Raw genomic sequence first — 20,368 nt, 5'->3', positions numbered from 1 at the left:
CCCTTAGAATCTATTTATTTGTACTCATTGTTGTTTGTTAGCTCTAGTATTTTCTTAAGAGATCAGCTGCTTACTCAATGAAGTTAATAGTTGTTACTGTGCCAAGTTGCAGTAAATCAGACTTTGAGTTATAAAGATTCTAGTCAAATCTGAATTGATGTAGGGAGATGTTACGGTGGATCTCAATCAGAGTTACAGAATTACACAGTGTGGTAGTAACGTTTCACCTTATGTCACTGGAATTTAAACGTGCAATAAGTGTGTCTGGTTGTCTCTTATCGCTACCTGAGTAACTGCTTCCATAGCAATGCCCTCTCGTTCCATTCTTTGGTTTTTAACTAATTCTTTTCTAACCTCAACACTTCTTTTAAAAATGTGTTCTTTATGCCAAAACATGCAATTTTAAATTGTAGGGACCTGAAAAAAAAGTCTTCCAGATTAATTCTCCAAGGCTACCTCTTCCGTAAACTAACTTGTGATGGGGTTACTCCATTTAGCAATCCCAACTCTACAGACTAGTGATTCCCAAGTTTATAGCTCTAATTGGTAGAGGAATTCAAGATTACAAAAAGTATTACAAAATAAGGTAAAATTATTTCCACAGGCAAGCTTTCAGTATCTAGGGGGTCATAGATTTAAGGTAATTGGTAAGGAGGAGACATGCTTTACCTAGCAAGTTATTATCATCAGGAGTGCACTATCTGGAGAACCAGGAGAAAGACATTTATGTAGTGACTATCACTGGAATATTGGATATATTCTGATAAGAGTAAAAAAAAGACTTGCAGGGAAAGAAAACAAAAATGGTCTCACTTGTGAGGTAGCACATACTTGATGGGAAGAAAATCCTCCTGTGTTGCTTAGCTATGTAACTCTATGAAAATAGAACTTGATTATTTTCATCTAATTTCTGTTTATGTCCCTTCTCCTATCCACACATTTCTGATACCTATTCCGTACTTCTGATTTCCTTATCTTTCACTTTAACCTTCCCCCATTAACTTCATTCCCCTTATTCTTCCTCCTGTACTATCCTATCTTTACCTCCTCACCCTTTTCCCCATTCCATTTATTGGATCTCATATCCCACACTCCCAGCAATCTGAACTCCGGAAAATCTTTTCAAGGATTTCAGAGAGATAGAGACAGAAGTGGGTTGGAGAGGGTCTGTGTAGTTGAAGCTCCCTTACATAAACTGGATGATAGCAAGATTTGTAAGTTGAGTGTTAGCCTAATGCAAATATCACCCATCCCAGTGAACCTTTTGAAGTGGAACAGAAATGAAAGTTGGACAGGATGTGCACTAGGACCCTGCGGACATAATGCCCTTATAAATGAAACAGGTGCAAGTTCCTGGTAAACCAAAGACGCATAGTTACCTGATGCTGGTGTGTTAACAGATCTGTTCCCTTTGTGAGTTGTGAAGGGTGGTGTGGCTGCACTCTCGTTGTTAGTCTTTCAAACAGGAAGACTGCACAGCTGCTTCAGACCAGAAGTACAATTATACTGATGGGAGCATCTTGAAAGATCAGGAATCTGGGAAGTTGGTCCCAGAGGAGTGTGCTGTTACAACAGGTGAGTCTGACTTTCTCCTAGTACTAGGCACTGACTAACTAGTGCTTGGTATCTGATGTTATACTTTAATATCATCTGATTTTATTCCTCTGTTTTTAAACAACTGACCTCAATTTCATATTATTTTGTTAAGAATATTTTCTTTTTCTTCAAAGTATTGAGAAACTGGTTTAATTTAGTAGAGAAATTAAAATAAGTATCAATCTCTGCCTTAAATACATTTCAAACCTTTACTTCTGTTGCACTAGGAAAAACAAATTCTAAGGCTTACAACCTTCTAAAACCCTTCAGGTATTTGTACATTTCAATTAAGTTGCAATGGATATGAGCATAACCTGTCCAGCCTTTCCTCGTAAGCCAATACTCCCATTTCAAAGTGCAGACTAATAAACCTCCGAACTGCTTTCAATATATTCTCATCCTCCCTTAAATACTGCGATGAATATCCTATGTAGAATTCTAGATCTGATCTCACCTTCTACAACTGAAGCATAATCTTCCCACTTTGTATTATAACATGGCTATCAGCTTTTCCTGCTACTAGCTCAACCGACATGTTAGCTTTCAAATCATACACTCGTGCACCCAGGTTACTCGACATTGCAAGTTCTGTAACAAACAGTTTTATTTTTCCTGTTGAAGTGGAGAATTTTATATGCTTTCCACATAATACTCCATTTCTCAGATCTTTACACACTCACTTAATCCACCTATATCTTTTATTGGCTTTCTTACTCACACTCAATTTACTTTCCTATCTATACTGCACTCCCCAAACCTGACGGCCATACCTTTTATTGTCTTTTAAATGATATTTTGTGAACTTGTATGAAAGCACATAATGCAGCTTCATTACCACTCAATAATTAGACTGGATTTGTCGTTGAGAAGTCTCTGCAGGCTTTTATTTATGAGCTTGTGTTCCTCAAATGAGAATTCGTATCATCCCAGGTTATAGTCTGAATCGCTAATATTAAGTTAAATGTCTCAATAAGCAGATTTTTTCCCTTTGCTGTTAGTGGACATCCTTCTTCAGTATCTCTCCTATCTTCTGAGAAGAAAAAATATATTTTTCCCTCTATTATCATGTATTGCATTGTATTGCCGCCATAAAGTTCATGACATATGCTGAAGATATTAAACCTGATTCTGATTTTGAAATATTTTGACCAGAGGCTCCAGAATTTCCATGCTTCCTTCCCTCAGCAATTTACAGCCGTGGAGTCACATAGGTACGTCCACAATTGAGCATCAATCCACACTGATGACATCTACCGGTCCGTGGCTTTCTTTGCCCGAGAGGCTCAAGCACTTGTCTGAATACCTATAAGCTGAGGAAATTACCTGACCCCACCAATCTCTCAGTCAATGCATTGCTGATTCCCCACCTTCTCTGTTCAAATGTTACGATATATCTGATCCAGACTCTTTGTCTTTATCCAAAAACAACTGTATAATCTTCGACTTCTAAAAGGAAGAAGAGAAGTTGTCTTGCAGCTTTGGAGTTTACAATCTTTGACATCTGTTGTCTTTATAACTTGACAATCTTTGAGTCCCAGTTTATTTAATCCAGCATTTGTATTATCTCCTACTTTCTGGGTAATTTGGCAGTATCCTCATCTCTAGCAAAGGCAGATGAAAAACATGCAACCTAAACATGTCCTTTGGCTCCCGAGGGCTTTCTTCTTCCACTTGGTCCCTCAACAGCACATCCTTCGTCTATCATTTTACCATTAGTATGTCTGAAAAGCTCACGTTATTTGCTTTTCACCTCATCTCTCCCGACCTCCCTCATTTCTCTTTCATTCCCCTCATTTGTTTTGCATGATTTACTACTAGTTGTGTACCGGTCATTTAATATGAATTTTGCTTTGGTTTTATGTACAATTCCTTTCATCCTATGGTGAGCTCTTTAGCTCTTGTATTGCTTCATGGGAACAAGCTTACTTTTCTCTTCTTCCTTGCTCAATGACTACATTAATAGCTAACCTGCTGAAGGGCCAGAAATATCAACTGTTTACCCTTTTCCATAGATGCTGCCTGGTCTGCTGAGCTCCCTCAGCATTTTGTGTGTGTTGCTATTAATAGCTAACATTTGCTTTCATTCCATGTGTACATTAAGGTAATCAAAATTCAGTAGCTAAGGAAATAACCCATATGATAAACAAACAAAAAAAAACAATGTTTGATCTTATCATTTTGCCAACTAATGCATATTAGCTTACATCTCTTTTGAAGTAAAAGAGCTTTGAAATTGTGGGGCCTACAGTTTAGTCTGTATCTTTTTTAATTCACTAATTGGAATTGCAATTTATCACAGTTGGCTCATGACTAATGCCTTGAACAATGCTGAGCTGGTTTGAATTTGTTGCCTATTTACTTTAAATAATGACTAGCCCATTCATTCCTTTAGAAGAACTGAGTAAATCTCCTCAGTTCTTCTAACTGAGAAGAACTCAGCATTGGGTTTAGATGTAATAAATATGAATAAGTATCGCAGTGGGTGCCAGAGTAGTGGTTAGCATGCTGTTTTTACAGTTTGACCCTTCGGATTTCAGTTCCGACGTCATCTGTAAGGAGCTTGTATATCCTCCCCGTGAAAAGTGTGTGTTTTCTCCTAGTGTCTAAAGACATTGTAAATTATTGGTCATTGTAAATTGTCCTGCAATTAGGCTAGAGTTAGATTGATGGTGGGGGGGTTGCTGGGTGAGCAACTCGAGAGGCTGGAAGGGTCTATTCTGTGCTATATCTCAATAAATTAACAAATATATAAGTTCTGGATTCACATGCCTAGGAATGATGGGTCAAGACACATACCAGAAGAAATGAAACACCAGAGACGGATCTCAGCCTAATTCCTACACTATAAAAATATGGCTACTGACATCTGAGACCTCATGGCAATATGTCATTTTTTCCATCAAACACCAGATCCATCTCTCAAGTACACATGCTCAATTTCTCATCTATATTCCATTTTTCTCCAACACCTCTGCATCTCTCTTCATCAGTAGCCCTACTGCCATACACAATGCCTGTCTCTCCCACAAAGGTTTCACCTCTATCAGACTGCACTACAACTGTCACATAAACATTCTGCAAAGTTTTTTTCATCTCTCTGAGCTTCCCATGTCTCATGAATATCCCTTTGACCTTGCCTCCTCAAACCTCACCCTCACCCTCACCCACTACTGCTCTAACTCTTCTACCAATTAATACAAATTCCCACAAGCCTATTCTATCTTCCCCTCTCTTGTTCAGTTTCCTAGGCATCTGAGTCTTTCACCACACCAGCTCCATCTCTGCTGTATCTGTTCCATCTCTACACTTACTGGGCCCACCTCTCCCATGTGACTCTTCTATCTCATATCCATCTTCTCTATTTGTCTCCCACACACCTGATCAATCTCTACACCCGTTCTACCTTACTTAACAGTTCTAATCCATGCACATGCATGTAACATCTCCTGCAAAAGTGTTGTAAGTCTCACAAGCCCCTGTTTCATCTCAGAGATGCCCATTCTTCCTCACCATAGCAGTTCTTCAAAGTTTAAAGTAAATTTATTATCAAACTATGTTAATGTCACTATAAGCAGCCCTGAGATTCATTTTCTTGTGAGTAATCACAATAGATACAAACACGCACAATAGAATCAGTGAAAAGCTACATACAAACACAGACAAACAACCAATGTGCAAAAGAAGACAAACTGTGTAAATACAAAAAACAAATAATTATTATAATAATTAATAAATGTAATGAGTTTTATTGAGGACATTAGTTGAAAAGTCCATAGGTTGTGGAATCAATTCAGTGTTGAGATGGGTGAAGTTATCCAAGAGCATGATGTTTGTAGGGTAGTGACTGTTCCTGAATCTGGTGGTGTGGGACCTGAGGCTCCTGTACATCCTTCCTGATGGCTGCAGTGAGAAGAGAGCATGGCCTGATTGTACGCTGCCTTCTTGATCCAGCACTGCTTAGTCGATGAGCTTAGTGATGGGGAGGGCTTCACCTGTGAAGGAACGTGCTGTACACAACACTTTTTTTGTAGGCTTTTGATGTTGATAAAAGGCTAAATGTTGGCCAAAATACTCAGCTGATCCCCTACCCAAGTTTGAATGCTGCTGTTGGGTATCTGGAGTTGAGAGAAAGGTGCGTGTGGATACATGAAGAGTATCCAAGAGCTGCCTTCCGAAGGATCAATGCCTCGGCACTCAGATAAATCCTGATCATATTTTAAACCATGCTCAGGTTGGTCCTAGAACTCCAGCTGGATTCTTTTTCTGCCTCAGCCCAAATACAGGAAAGCAATCAAGCCATTAGATGAGTATTAAGATGGAATTGAACCAGGAACATCTTTGTTCCATGTGGCTCTTTGTCAGACTGCTTGGTGTCCAATCACACTGAATTGTTACGTGTTACCTGTAAGAACTACTGCTCACTGGGTTTCTTGTAGCTAGTAGAGACAAATGACACAGAACTGTATTCTGTCTCCAGCTCCCAACGTTCTCTACGAACCTTTTTGTTAAACTGTCTTTCAGTGAAAGAAAACTCATCAATATGACCGATTTATGAGGAAGAGTTCAGCAATAACCTATGCTAACAACTTGGCTATTGTTTAACACGTTTCACCCTTCATGTCGTGAAGCAGCTTACAGGCAGAGAAGAGTAGTAAATGTTATTTAAGGAAAGCTGACAGCCAGTTTAAATGCAGCAGGATTCCATTGACAGGTGTGATAACAAATAGATTATCTGCTTAAAGTGATGGGAACATAATCGGTGACAATGACTGAAGATGGAATCTTGGTTTGGCAAAGCTGATGTAATAACTGGAGGTAGTGTCTTTTGAATACCTAATCTATATCAAATATCGGACCTCTTCGGTGGACATAGAAGATCCCACAACACTATTACAAACAAGATCATAAAATTAATCCTTCATTCCCTGGCAGTATCTTTGCTCTATAAACATTATTGAAACCAAAACAAATTGGTCATTAACGTATTGCTGTCTATAGGATTTTGCTATGCTGGTTACATTTTCTGTATTACAACAGTAAATACATGTTCACGTTTATTGTTGTCTGACCGTACATATGTATAACAAAATGAAACAACATTACTCCGGACCATGGTGCACCCACAAAACATATGTTGCACACGGGTCATAAACCAAAATTACCGTAAATAAGTTAATAAATTATCCTTCATAATGCATGTAGTGCAAAGCACAGGTAAACAGGAAACAGCTCGCTGTCCTAGTGATGAGACCTTGGTTGTGGTAAGGTATTCATTAGTCTCACAGCCTGAGGGAAGAAGCTGTTACCCAGTCCCAGTCCTGATGCTCCTGTACCTCCTTCTTGATGGGAGTAGGTAAAAGAGATTGTGGGATGGCTGGTGGGCATCCTCAACAATGCTTTGAGCCCTTTGTATACAATCTCCCAGTAAATGTCACAAATAGAGGGGAGGGAGACTCCAGCGATATCCTCGGCAGTCTTTACTAACCTCTCTGGAGCCTTGCAGTCTGATGCTTTGCACCTTCCATACCATAAAATTATGCAGTCAGAATGACACTCTTGATGGTGCTTCTTTCAAAGTGTTGCATTGGCCATAAAACATTTTAGGATTTTCTGCAGCTGATAAGCTATTTTGGAATGCAACCCTGTGTTGTGGACTCCAGATATATTCAGCTCTGTGTGTGAGAGCACTTGGTGTGTAGTCTTCCAGGATCCAAGTACTGAGTGATGTGGAAACCTCTTGGAGATGTCCCATTAGCCACACATGTACCCTGCAATGAAATGGATGTGTTTGATCATCTTACCAAAGTGTGAGCCCACATATAAAACCATAAGACCATAAGACAAAGGAGCAGAAGTCGGCCATTCAGCCCATTGAGTCTGCTCCGCCATTTTATCATGAGCTGATCCATTCTCCCCTTTAGTCCCATTCCCCTGCCTTCTCACCATAACCTTTGATGCCCTGACTACTCAGATACCTATCAATCTCTGCCTTAAATACACCCAATGACTTGGCCTCCACTGCTGCCCGTGGCAACTAATTCCATAGATTCACCATCCTTTGGCTAAAAAATTTTTTTTGCATTTCTGTTCTGAATGGGCACCCTGCAATCCTCAAGTCATGTCCTCTCGTACTAGACTCCCTCACCATGGGAAACAACTTTGGCACATCCACTCTGTCCATGCCTTTCAACATTTGAAATGTTTCTATGAGGTCCCCCCTCATTCTTCTAAACTCTAAGGAGTACAGTCCAAGAGTGGTCAAACATTCCTCATATGTTAACCCTCTCATTCCCAGAATCATTCTAGTGAATCTTCTCTGAACCCTGTCCAATGTCAGCACATCCTTTCTTAAATAAGGAGCCCAAAACTGCACACAGTATTCCAAGTGAGGTCTTACCAGTGCCTTATAGAGCCTCAACATCACATCCCTGCTCCGATACTCTATTCCTCTAGAAATGAATGCCAACATTGCATTTGCCTTCTTCATCACCAACTCAACCTGGAGGTTAACCTTAAGGGTATCCTGCATGAGGACTGCATTGCATCTGGCTCTGGAAATTGCAGATGCATTGGTAATCATTTTCTAATGTTCCTTAGATTCAGGATCAGTTCCTGAGGATTGGAAAATGGCTAATGTTATCCCACTTTTTAAGAAAGGAGGGAGGGAGAAAACAGAGAACTATCGTCCTGTCGGCCTAACATCAGAAGAAGATGCTAAGAGTCCATTATTAAAGATGAAATAGTGGCATATCTAGATAGCAGTGATAGGATTGGGCCGAGCCAGCATGGATTTACCAAGGGCAAATCATGCTTGACTAATCTATTGCAGTTTTTCGAGGATGTAACCAGGAAGTTAGACAAGGGAGATCCAGTGGATGTAGTGTACCTCGATTTTCAGAAAGCATTTGATAAGGTCGCACATAGGAGATTGGTGGGTAAAATCAAAGCTCATGGCATTGGGGGGAAGATATTGACATGGATAGAAAACTGGTTGGCAGATAGAAAGCAAAGGGTAGCGGTGAATGGGTGTTTCTCGGAATGGCAGGTGGTGACTAGTGGGGTGCCACAGGGCTTGGTATTGGGACCACAGCTGTTTACGATTTACATCAACGATTTAGATGAAGGCATTGAGAATAACATCAGCAAGTTTGCTGATGATACTAAGCTGGGTGGCAGTGTGACATGTGATGAGGATGTTAGGAGAATTCAAGGTGACTTGGATAGGCTGAGTGAGTGGGCAGATACTTGGCAGCTGATGTTTAATGTGAATAAGTGTGAGGTTATCCACTTTGGGAGTAAGAACAGGAAGGCAGATTATTATCTGAAAGGTGTAGAGTTAGGTAAGGGAGAAATACAAAGAGATCTCGGAGTCCTTGTTCATCAGTCACTGAAGGTGAATGAGCAAGTGCAGCAGGCAGTGAAGAAGGCTAATAAAATGTTGGCCTTTATTACAAAGGGAATTGAGTACAAGAGCAAGGAAATCCTCTTGCATTTATACAGGGCCCTGGTGAGACCAAACCTGGAGTATTGTGTACAGTTTTGGTCTCCAGGGTTAAGGAAGGACATCCTGGCTGTAGAGGAAGTGCAGCGTAGATTCACAAGGTTAATTCCTGGGATGCCTGATTGCTGAGACATTAACAATGACCTTTCAGGAATCGATAGATTCTGGCATTGTACCAGATGACTGGAAAATTGCAAATGTTACTCCGCTATGTAAGAGAGGTGGGAGGCAGCAGAAAGGAAACTATAGACCTCTTAGCTTGACATCAGTGGTTGGGAAGTTGTTGGAATCGATTGTTAGCAATGAGATTACAGAGTACCTGAAGGCACATGACAAGACAGGCCAAAGGTAGCATGGTTTCCTGCCTGGCTAACCTATTGCAATTTTTTGAGGAAATTACGAGCAGGGTAGACAAAGGAGATGCGGTAGATGTGGTGTACTTGGATTTTTAGAAGGCCTTTGACAAGGTGCTGCACATGAGGCTGCTTAGCAAGTTGGAGCCCATGGAATTACAGGGGAGTTACTAGAATGGGGAGAGCATTGGCTGTTTGGCAGAAAACAGAGAGTGGGAATAAAGAGATCCTATTCTGGCTGGCTGTCTGTTACCAGTGGAGTTCCACAGGGGTCAGTGTTGGGACCGCCGCTTTTTATGATGTATGTCAATGATTTGGGCTATGGGATTAATGGATTTGTGGCTAAATTTTCCACTGATACAAACATAGGTGGAGGAGCGGGTAGTTGAGGAAACAGAGCCTGCAGAGAGACTTGGGTAGTTTAGGGGAATGGGCAAAGAAGTAGCAAATGAAATTCAATGTTGGAAAGTGTATAATCATGCACTTTGGTGGAAGAAATAAACAGACAGACTATTATTTAGATGGGAAGAGAATTCGAAATGCAGTGATGCAAAGGGACTTGGGAGTCCTGGTGCAGGATACCCTAAAGGTTAACCTCCAGGTTGAGTCAGTTGTGAAGAAGGTGAATACAATGTTGGCATTCATTTCTAGAGGTATAGAATATAAGAGCAGGGATGTGATGTTGAGGCTCTATAAGGCACTCGTGAGACCACACTTGAGGAGTATTGTGTGCAGTTTTGGGCTCCTTATTTTAGAAAGGATATACTGACCTTGGAGAGGGTTCAGAGAAGATTCACGAGAATGATTCCAGGAATGAAAGGGTTGCCATATGAGGAATGTCTGGCAGCTCATGGACTGTATTCCCTGGAGTTCAGGAAAATGAGGTGGGATCTCATAGAAACATTCCAAATGTTAAAAGGCCTTAACAGACTAGATATGGAAAAGTTATTTCCCATGGTAGGGGATTCTAGAACAAGAGGGCATGACTTCAGGATTGAAGGGTGTCCATTTAGAACAGAGATGCAGAGAAATTACTTTAGTCAAGTCAAGTCACTTTTATTGTCATTTCGACCATAACTGCTGGTACAGTACATAGTAAAAATGAGACAACGTTTTTCAGGACCATGGTGTTACATGACACAGTACAAAAACTAGACTGAACTATGTAAAAAAAAACAACACAGAGAAAGCTACACTAGACTACAGCCCTACACTGGACTGCATAAAGTGCACAAAAACAGTGCAGGCATTACAATAAATAATAAACAAGACAATAGGGCAAAGAGTCAATCCAGGCTTCAGGTATTGAGGAGTCTGATAGCTTGGGGAAGAAACTGTTACATAGTCCGGTCGTGAGAGCCCAAATGCTTCGGAGCCTTTTCCCAGACGGCAGGAGGGAGAAGAGTTTGTATGAGGGGTGCATGGGGTCCTTCATAATGCTGTTTCCTTTGCGGATGCAGCGTGTAGTGTAAAAGTCAGAGGGTGGTATGGAATTCGTTGCCAGGAATGGCTGTGGAGGCCAAGTCATTGGTTGCATTTAAGGCAGAGATAGATTTGTTCTTGATTAGCCAGGGCATCAAAGGGTATGGGGAGAAGGCAGGGGAGTGGCGATGACTAGAAGAATTGGATCAGCCCATGATTGAATGGCAGAGCAGACTCGATGGGCTGAATGGCCTACTTCTGCTCCTATATCTATGGTTTTATGGATTATTGCAACCAACTAATCCTGACTGATGGGCTTTTTGCCACAATCAGTGCTCCACCTGAATAATCAGCTTCTTCTATTATTTGACAGTAATCAAGCAGATATTTTGTACACTATCAAAGATAGTGTAAAATATGAATCTTAACTCATTCTACTTTTGTGTTTCTCTCTGCCTTTCCTCCCCTATTTCTTCTACCCTTCCTTATAGCTTATCATCTCCTCTCTTTTCCCATGGCTAATGTTAGATTGCAGACTCAGGGAGTGTATCTCTTAGAATATTACAGCTCATTCCAGGCCCTTTGACCCACAATATTGTGCCAACCTTACAAACCTACTCTAAGATCAATTTAACCTTTTCTTTCTACATAGCCTTTCATTTTTCTTTCATCCATGTGCCTATCTAAGAGCTTTTTAAATGTCCCTAATGTATCGGCCTCAATCACTACCGCCTGGCTGGAGTGGTGGGTTCTAAGCACCTACCACTCTCTTTTTAAAAACCTTACCTCCGACATGATTCCATGCTTTCCTCCAATCACCTAAAAAATTATGCTGCCTGGTATTAGCCATTTCGGCACTGAGGAAAAATGTTTTTGGCTGTCCACTCAATCTATGCCTCTTATCGTCTTGTACACCTAAATCAAGTCAAGTTTATTGTAATTTAACTATACATATGTATACCGTCAAATGAAACACATTTCTCCAGAACAGGGTGTAAAGCACAGCAGTACCCAGAAACACAATAACTTAGCAAAGTAAGAATTAAATCTGCAAATGGATTTCACATAGATGAATAAAGTGCCTAAATTAAATACTGAGAGTACAGTACAATATTTGGTGACACTTTGAATGTGATGCTACGGGGAGTTCAGGAGCCAAAAGGCTTGAGGGTAAAAATTGTTTCCCATCCCGACCTCTAGTTTTTATGCATCGGGGTCTCCTGCCTGATGGTAGAAAGTTAAAGAGGATGCTGCATGGATGGGTGGGATCCTTGATAATACTAAGGGCCCTGTTTACGCAGCGCTCCTGATAAATGTCCCTGATGGATGGTAAGGAGGCCCCTATGATCCTCTCAGCTGTTCTCACAGTACTCTGTAGGAACTTCTATTCTGATGCTCTGCTGCTCCCATACCAGATGGAGATGCAGCTTGTCAGGATGCTCCCAAGCATGCTCCTATAAAATTCAGTTAAAATGGAGAGGTGTGAGGAGCCTCATGCCTCAGTCTCCTCAGGAAGTGGAAGATGCTGTGGCTTCTTATTCAGGGAGGAGATATTCAAGGACCAGGTGAGGTCATCCATGATGTGAACTCCCAGCAACTTGGTGCACCTAACTGTCTCTATAGTGGAACCACAATTGCACAGAGGGAAATTGCTCATCTCCACCTTCCTGAAGTCCACAATCATTTCCTTGGTCTTCTCCATGTTTAGACTTGGCTTGTTGTAAGTAAATCTTGTCTACAGTACTTACACATTTTGGGTTTCAAGCTGTTGCCAGATATCACTGGTATCCCATCGTCCTCCTGTGCATCTCTTATTCTGAATGTTTTCCTTCTTCTGCTCATTCTAGTTGGGGATTGTTCAGAACTTGTCACTCTCAGCCTGAGATGACCCTGCAGATCCCCATGCCACGTCCCACTTACTCCATGGCTCGAGAGAACCTCATCAAGGCAGTACCACCCCACCTGATCTGCTCTCTGGTGTGTGGAGGGAGGCAGTGTCGCTACGAGGGACCTGATGATTGGACCCTGCAGCAGCAAGCCATCCGGGGCGTGTTCTCAGCATGGTAGGTTCAACCCTACAAGCATTAGTTGGTTTGCAAGGCAGCTGGAAGTAGGAAGTGGCCAGAGGCATCCCTGCTTGGCATTAGCTTCCCAGAGAAAGATTCCGAGCATAAATATGTATTGAAACTGACCTTTTAGAATGTGACGGAATGGTAAGTGCTGAGAATAATCCGTGTATGGGAGCAGAGGAAGGAGAAACAAAGAAAAGTTGCACTTTGGGAGGACCAACCAGGGTAGGTCATATGAGGTGAATGGTAGGGTTCTGAGGAGTGCAGTAAAACAAAGGGATCTGGGAATACACATCTATAATTCCTTGAAAGTGGCGTCATAGGTAGATAGGATCCTAAAGAAAGCTTTCAGCACATTGGCCTTCATAGATCAATGTACTAACTACAGGAGTTGGGATGTTACGATGAGATTGTATAAAACATTGCTGAGGCCTAATTTGGAGTATTGTGTGCAATTTTGGTCATCTACCTACAGGAAGGATGCAAATAAGATTGGAAAAAGCACAGAGAAAATTTACAAGGATATTGCTGAGACTTGAGGACCTGAGTTATATGGTATAGTTGAATAGGGCAGGACTTCATTCCCTAGAATGTAGAAGATTTAGGGGAGATTATAAAATTTATAGATATATACAAAACTGTGAGGGGTATAGATAGGGTAAATGCAAGCAGGCTTTATCCACGGAGGTTGGGAGAGACCACAGCTAGAGGTCATGGGTTAAGGGTGAAAGGTAAAAGATGGGTTATTAACTTCAAACTTTCTGCATAATCACTCAGAGTTGAACTGCATGTGCATGTAGCGAGAGCTGTATAACTCATCTCCTCCTACTTTAGGCCACAAACTTATCAATCACCCCTACTGTGGACACTTTCTGAAGGTCCAAGATCCGTATGCTCCATGACCGCTGGACTAAGTGTGTAAATGTAGGAGGGGACTATGTTGAAAAATAAATGTGCTAGGTTTTTAAAAATTGACTCCTTCTACCTTAGGTCACGAACTTATCAATCACCCCTCGTAATTTATCTCCATCTATCGAACCATTCCTGTGAATCTCCCCCACACTCATTCAATTCAATATCAATACCTTGTCATCATCATTTAATTCTAAGGTCCCAACTTAACCAGAGTTACTCAGCGAGAGCCTAAACCATGTTGTATAAAGGTCTTTCAACTTTTCACTTTTATAAGTTCTTAATTTGTTTGTAGAGTAAAGAGAACACCTATTCATTTTCTAGTTTGTTTTGCAGGAGTTGGTATGATAAAATGCTGGAAGTCTCCAAGGCTTCATCAGTAGCAGCTACCACATTCAACAGCACGGCCACCCAGAAGGACAATGACAAATAGACCAGATTTAAGTTGCACACCACCCTGACGTGGACATATTGTTCACTACAAAGAACTCAAATCCTGGAACACCCTATTTGAATAGGACAGTGGGAGTAGGTGGCTCATTATCACTTTCTCAATGGCAATTAATGCTTTTCTTGTCAATCACATTTTGAGAATGGATGATAATAGAAGAAAGATTTATCATCTGTACATCAAAGCATTCAAACGTACATGAAATCCCTCAGACCAGGGAGCAGCTAGGGGCTCAAGTGTTGCCATAATTTCAGCACCAACATAGCATGCCCGCCCACAACTTACAAAACCTAACCTGTACGTCTTTTAGAATGAGAGAGGAAACTGGAGTGTGTCAAGGAAACCCACAAGGTCACAGAAGAATGTATAAACTCCTTACAGACAATGACGGGAACTGAACCCCAATCTTCCAGCCTAACTTGATATGTGTCGCTCTCACTCTCCAGGGTCACTGACAACATCCTGGCCATGGCAAGACCATCCACGCAACTCATTAAGAAGTTCAGCATCATCAAACAGTTCAAAGGGTAGGTGTTGATAGGTAGGGGGAGATGGCATCTTGTCACCAGAGTGCCTGTTAATTCTCCTCAGCCTCTGACAGTTATTCCTTCCCCAGTTTCCAGCTCCTCTTCAGTTTACCCATCGAATTATCCTCCTCAAAATTCTGATAAAATCTTCTCTTTAATTGGCTCCCATTCTTGACATTCTTCATAACATGATATGGTATTCCAGTCCTTGCTGTGAATAACTCTTCTAGTTCTTGATGTTGGTACATAAAAACATAGAAACATAGAAAATAGGTGCAGGAGTAGGCCATTTGGCCCTTCGAGCCATTCGGCCATTCAGTACGATCATGGCTGATCATCCAACTCAGAACACTGTACCTGCTTTCTCTCCATACCCCCGATCCCTTTAGCCACAAGGGCCATATCTAACTTCCTCTTAAATATAGCCAATGAACCGGCCTCAACTGTTTCCTGTGGCAGAGAATTCCACAGATTCACCACTCTCTTTGTGAAGAAGTTTTTCCTCATCTCGGTCCTAAAAGGCTTCCCCATTATTCTTAAACTGTGACCCCTCGTTCTGGACTTCCCCAACATCGGAAACAATCTTCCTGCATCTAGCCTGTCTAATCCCTTTAGAATTTTATATGTTTCAATAAGATCCCCCCTCAATCTTCTAAATTCCAGTGAATATTGAGATTACTGGATTACCTTCTTCCTATTTGAAAGGTTCTGGGGTGAATGGTGGCCTCTTTGTCACAGAGATCTGATTCTGGTTAACTTCCGTTTTTTCCTTTCTTCCCACAGGTTGAATATTAGGTCTGTGATAAATCTACAGGTTCCTGGTGAGCATGGGCATTGTGGAGACCCCCTGGAGCTAAAGAGTGGCTTCTCCTATCTACCCGAAATCTTCATGGAGAATGATAGTAAGTTTTCAAGTTCAAAGTAAATTTATTATCAAAGTACAGAAACAACCCTGAGATTAATTTTCTTGCCGGCATTCACAGTAAATACAAAGAGACATCATAGAATCAATGAAAGCCCATCACACAATAAAACGGATAACCAGTGTGCAAATACAAAAATAATTATTGATAATAGATAAATAAGCAATAAATATTGAGAACATGAGATGACGAGTCCTTGAATGTGAGTCCACAGTTTGTGGGAACAGTTCAGTGATGGGGTGAGTGAATTTGAGTGAAATTATTCCCTCTGGTTCAAGAGCCTGATGGTTGAAGAGTAATAAATGTTCCCGAAGTTCAGGTTTGTTACCATCTGACTGTACAGATGTACGACCAAATGAAACAACATTCTTCTGGACCATGGTGCACCCACACAATAAATATCACACACAGTACATAAACCAAAATATCACCATAAATAACATAGTAAAATATAATTCAAAATAAATGTGTGCAGCGCAGGTAAACAGTAAACAGCTTGCTGCCTTGGTGGTGGCTAGTCTCACAACTTTATCAGACAGTTCTCAGTACATTGAACCTGGAAAATGTTTCTACCTTGCAGATTGGGACAAGTATAACAATGGAGACTATAGATTATTACCTACCATATCAGTCAAACTTCTGCCTTTATGAAGCAAGGCATTTGATAGGGTGCCCCATGCAAGGCTTATTGAGAAAGTAAGGGGGCATGGGATCCAAGGGGATATTGCTTTGTGGATCCAGAATTGGCTTGCTCACGGAAGGTAAAGAGTGGTTTGTAGACAAGTCATATTCTGCATGGAGGTCGGTCACCAGTGGAGTGCCTCAGGGATCTGTTCTGGGACCCCTACTTTTTGTGATTGTGATTGTCATAAATGACCCGGATGAGGAAGGGCAGTGATGGGTTAGTAAGTTTGCTAATGACACAAAGGTTGGAGGTGTTGTGGATAGTGTGGAGGGCTGTCAGAGGTTACAGTGGGACATTGATAGGATGTAAAACTGAGCTGAGAAGTGAAGATGGCGTTCAACCCAGATAAGTGTGAAGAGTTTCATTTTGGTAGGTCAAATATGATGGCAGAATATAGTATTGATGGTAAGACTCTTGGCAGTGTGGAGGATCAGAGGGATCTTGGGGTCCGAGTCCATAGGACGTTCAAAGCAGGTTGACTCTGTGGTTAAGAAAGCGTAAGGTGTATTGGCCTTTATCAATCGGGGAATTGAGTTTAGGAGTCGAGAGGTGATGTTGCAGCTATATACGACCCTGGTCAGACCCCACATGGAGTACTGTGCTCAGTTCTGGTTGCCTCACTACAGGAAAGATGTGGAAGCCATAGAAAAGGTGCAGAGGAGATTTACAAGGATGTTGCCTGGATTGGGGAGCATGCCTTATGAGAATAGGTTGAGTGATCTCAGCCTTTTCTCCTTGGAGCAAAGGAGAATGAGAGGTGACCTGATAGAGGTGTACAAGATGATGAGAGGCATTGATCACGTGGATAGTCAGAGGCTTTTTCCCAGGGCTAAAATGTTTGCCACAAAAGGACACAGGTTTAAGGTGCTGGGGAGTAGGTACAGAGGAGATGTTAGGGATAACTTTTTCACTCAGAGTGTGGTGAGTGCGTGGAATGGTCTGACGGCAATGGTGGTGGAGGCGGATACAATAGGGCCTTTTAAGAGACTTTTGGATAGGTACGTCGAGCTTAGTAAAATAGAGGGCTATGGGTAAACCTAGTAATTTCTAAGGCAGGGACATGTTCGGCACAACTTTGTGGACTGAAGGGCCTGTATTGTGCTGTCGGTTTTCTATGTTTCTATGAACCTTTGGCAGAAGTCAAACCTCTGCCTTAGGTTCAAGTCAGTGTGAACCTTCAGCAGGTGTAACTGCAACAAAATGAATGGTCATCCAACTCAGACTTTGGCACCAATTGGTTACGATAATTTCCAAATTTTAACAGTGACTGCAGGCACCAGTAATTGGCTCTGAGTCAGTGCCCTGAGGAGGTAGAAGCCACCATATACTGTTAATTATTAGTGTCCTGCAGTTTAGTTGTTGAACACTAACAGAGACATAATATATCGACACAGAATCCTTGATACTTCCTGGCTGGCTGAGCTACTAGCAGCCTTTTCTGTTTTTATTTCAGATTAACCTTTTGATTTTTATCTATTAAATTGGTTCAGTTTTGCATGAAGAGAGGAGTATTGTTAAATGGCCTGGAAATTTGTACAAAGCACATATTGTACACAGATATCAGTCTCTGACATTGTCCAGTTGGTGGGGTCACTTCAAGCCTTGCTCCTCATATAGTCCATGCATTGGCGGGGTTTCTGGAATGTGCCAGGCCTTGCATTGGTTGCCTTGAAGGAACCTATTGTGTTAAAGGGAAAATCAAACTGGCCTTGGGCTCTGTATTTACAAGGAACAGCATTTAATACGTGGTTTGGACTTTGGATACCTCTTTGATGACAAATCTAAAATGGCAACATCACACTCCCATCTCAAAGTCATATTGGGGTCCCAGTAAAACGGGGACAATTTTGTTGAATTTCCAGACCATTGTTACCAACCTATGCAGCAACTGTCCTAGGTGAAACACACAAAATGCTGGAGGAACTCAGCAGGTCAGGCAGTTATCTATAGGAATGAATAAACAGTCGGGCTGAGACCCTTCTCAGAACTGGAAAGGAAGGGGGAAGACACCAGAATAAAAGGTGAGGGAGGAGAGGGGAGGGGAACAAGCTAGAAGGTGATAGGTGAAGCCAGGTGGCTGGGAAAAGTCAAGGCTTGGAGAGGAAGGAATCTGCTGAGAGAGGAGAGTGGACCATAGAAAGAGGAGGGGCAACAAGGGGAGGTGATAGACAGTTGAGGAGAAGAGGTAGGAGGCCTGAGTGGGAAATAGAAGAAGAGGGAAGGGGAGCGAAAAAATTAAAAGGAAGGAGAAATCAATGTTCCTGCTATCAGCTTGGAGGCTACTTAGATGTAATATGAAATGTTGCTGCTCGACCATGACCGTGGGCTCATCATGGCAAAAAAGGAGACCATGGATCAACATGTTGGAATGGGAATGGGGATAGCAATTGCAATGGTTAGCCACCAGGAAACTATGGTTTTGGCAGTTGGAGTGGAGCTGCTCAACCAAGTGAGCCCCCAGTTTATGTCTGGTCTCACCCATGTAGGGCTGGTCACATTGGCAGCTGGATGCCTGGAATGGGAAGTGTTTAACCTGCGGAGAGTAGCCTCTCCATGCACATCTTCTCATGTAAGCAGGTTCCACTGGCTACAGGGAATGGCTGACACTGTGCAGTCTCCCTGCCTGCAATTAAAAATCCCCTTTTCTATTTACACTGGTCTTAGCAGAATGGATTTCTTTTGGAGGGTTTCAATAAACAAAGCTGGCAATCACTTCACCACATGTCTGGGAATTGGAGACTGAGCTGAGAGTAGTGTCAGGGGACTCTTGCTGACACTAATTATGAGAACTGTAAAACACATGCTTCATAAATGATTATTTTCAGGCCTGTATAAAATATGACAGACAAGAAATTTAACAGAGGTGGCCTCCCAGATTAAATTACTCTGAATTTGCTACTTTATTACTGCTGTACAGTTTCCACTCTGTCCAGTTCAGTCTGAGATGTATGAGTTTACAGTCTGTCCAGTTCAGTCTGAGATGTGAGAGTTTACAGTCTGTCCAGTACAGTCTGAGATGTGAGAGTTTACAGTCTGTCCAGTTCAGTCTGAGATGTGAGAGTTTACACTCTGTCCAGTTCAGTCTGAGATGTGTGAGTTTACGCTGTGTCTCTTCATTCTGGGATGAGAGAGTTTACACTCTGTCCGGTTCAGTCTGAGATGTGAGAATTTACAGTCTGTCCGGTTCAGTCTGAGATGTGAGAGTTTACACTCTGTCCGGTTCAGATTCAGATGTGAGAGTTTACACTCTGTCCGGTTCAGTCTGAGATGTGAGAGTTTACACTCTGTCCAGTTCAGTCTGAGATGTGAAAGTTTACGTTCTTTCCTGTTCAGATTGAGATGTGAGAGTTTACACTCCGTCCAGTTCACTCTGAAATGTGAGAGCTTACAATCTATACGGTTCAGTCTGAAATGTGAGAGCTTACAATCTATACGGTTCAGTCTGAAATGTAAAGAGTTTACACTCTGTCAGGTTCAGTCTGAGATGTGAGAGTTTACACTCCGTCCAGTTCACTCTGAAATGTGAGAGCTTACAATCTATACGGTTCAGTCTGAAATGTAAAGAGTTTACACTCTGTCAGGTTCAGTCTGAGATGTGAGAGTTTACACTCTGTCCGGTTCAGAATGAGATGTGAGAGTTTACAGTGTGTCCTGTTCATTCGGAGATGTGAGAATTTACACTCTGTCCGGTTCAGTCTGAGATGTGAGAGCTTACAGTGTGTCCAGTTCAGTCTGTGATGCTAGAGTTTTCAGTCTGTACGTTTCCGTCTGAGATGTGAGAGTTTACACTCTGTCCGGTTCAGAATGACATGTGAGTGTTTACTTTCTGTCTGGTTCAGAATGAGATGTGAGAGTTTGCAGTGTGTCCTGTTCATTCGGAGATGTGAGAATTTATACTCTGACCGGTTCAGTCTGAGATGTGAGAGTTT

At 41.8% G+C, this 20,368-nt stretch overlaps 1 protein-coding gene across 1 annotated transcript in view; it reads left to right on the top strand.

The window, feature by feature from the left end:
- Nucleotides 1-12,169: 12,169 nt before the first annotated feature.
- zgc:77752 (uncharacterized protein LOC393862 homolog) overlaps nucleotides 12,170-20,368 on the top strand; it is a gene marked incomplete at its 3' end in the record, with an annotated part of 87,482 nt that continues 79,283 nt past the window's right edge. Inside the window, exons 1-3 of the mRNA XM_059988468.1 lie at nucleotides 12,170-12,935; nucleotides 14,751-14,831; nucleotides 15,615-15,733. Of these exons, the coding sequence (XP_059844451.1) occupies nucleotides 12,757-12,935; nucleotides 14,751-14,831; nucleotides 15,615-15,733 (379 nt within the window). The remainder of the gene's footprint in view (nucleotides 12,936-14,750; nucleotides 14,832-15,614; nucleotides 15,734-20,368) is intronic.

Source organism: Hypanus sabinus, chromosome 13, assembly GCF_030144855.1.
Source record: "Hypanus sabinus isolate sHypSab1 chromosome 13, sHypSab1.hap1, whole genome shotgun sequence".
Classification (NCBI taxonomy): domain Eukaryota; kingdom Metazoa; phylum Chordata; class Chondrichthyes; order Myliobatiformes; family Dasyatidae; genus Hypanus; species Hypanus sabinus.
The sequence above is the reverse complement of the archived record's forward strand: the minus strand, read 5'-3'. Positions and strand labels throughout refer to the sequence as shown.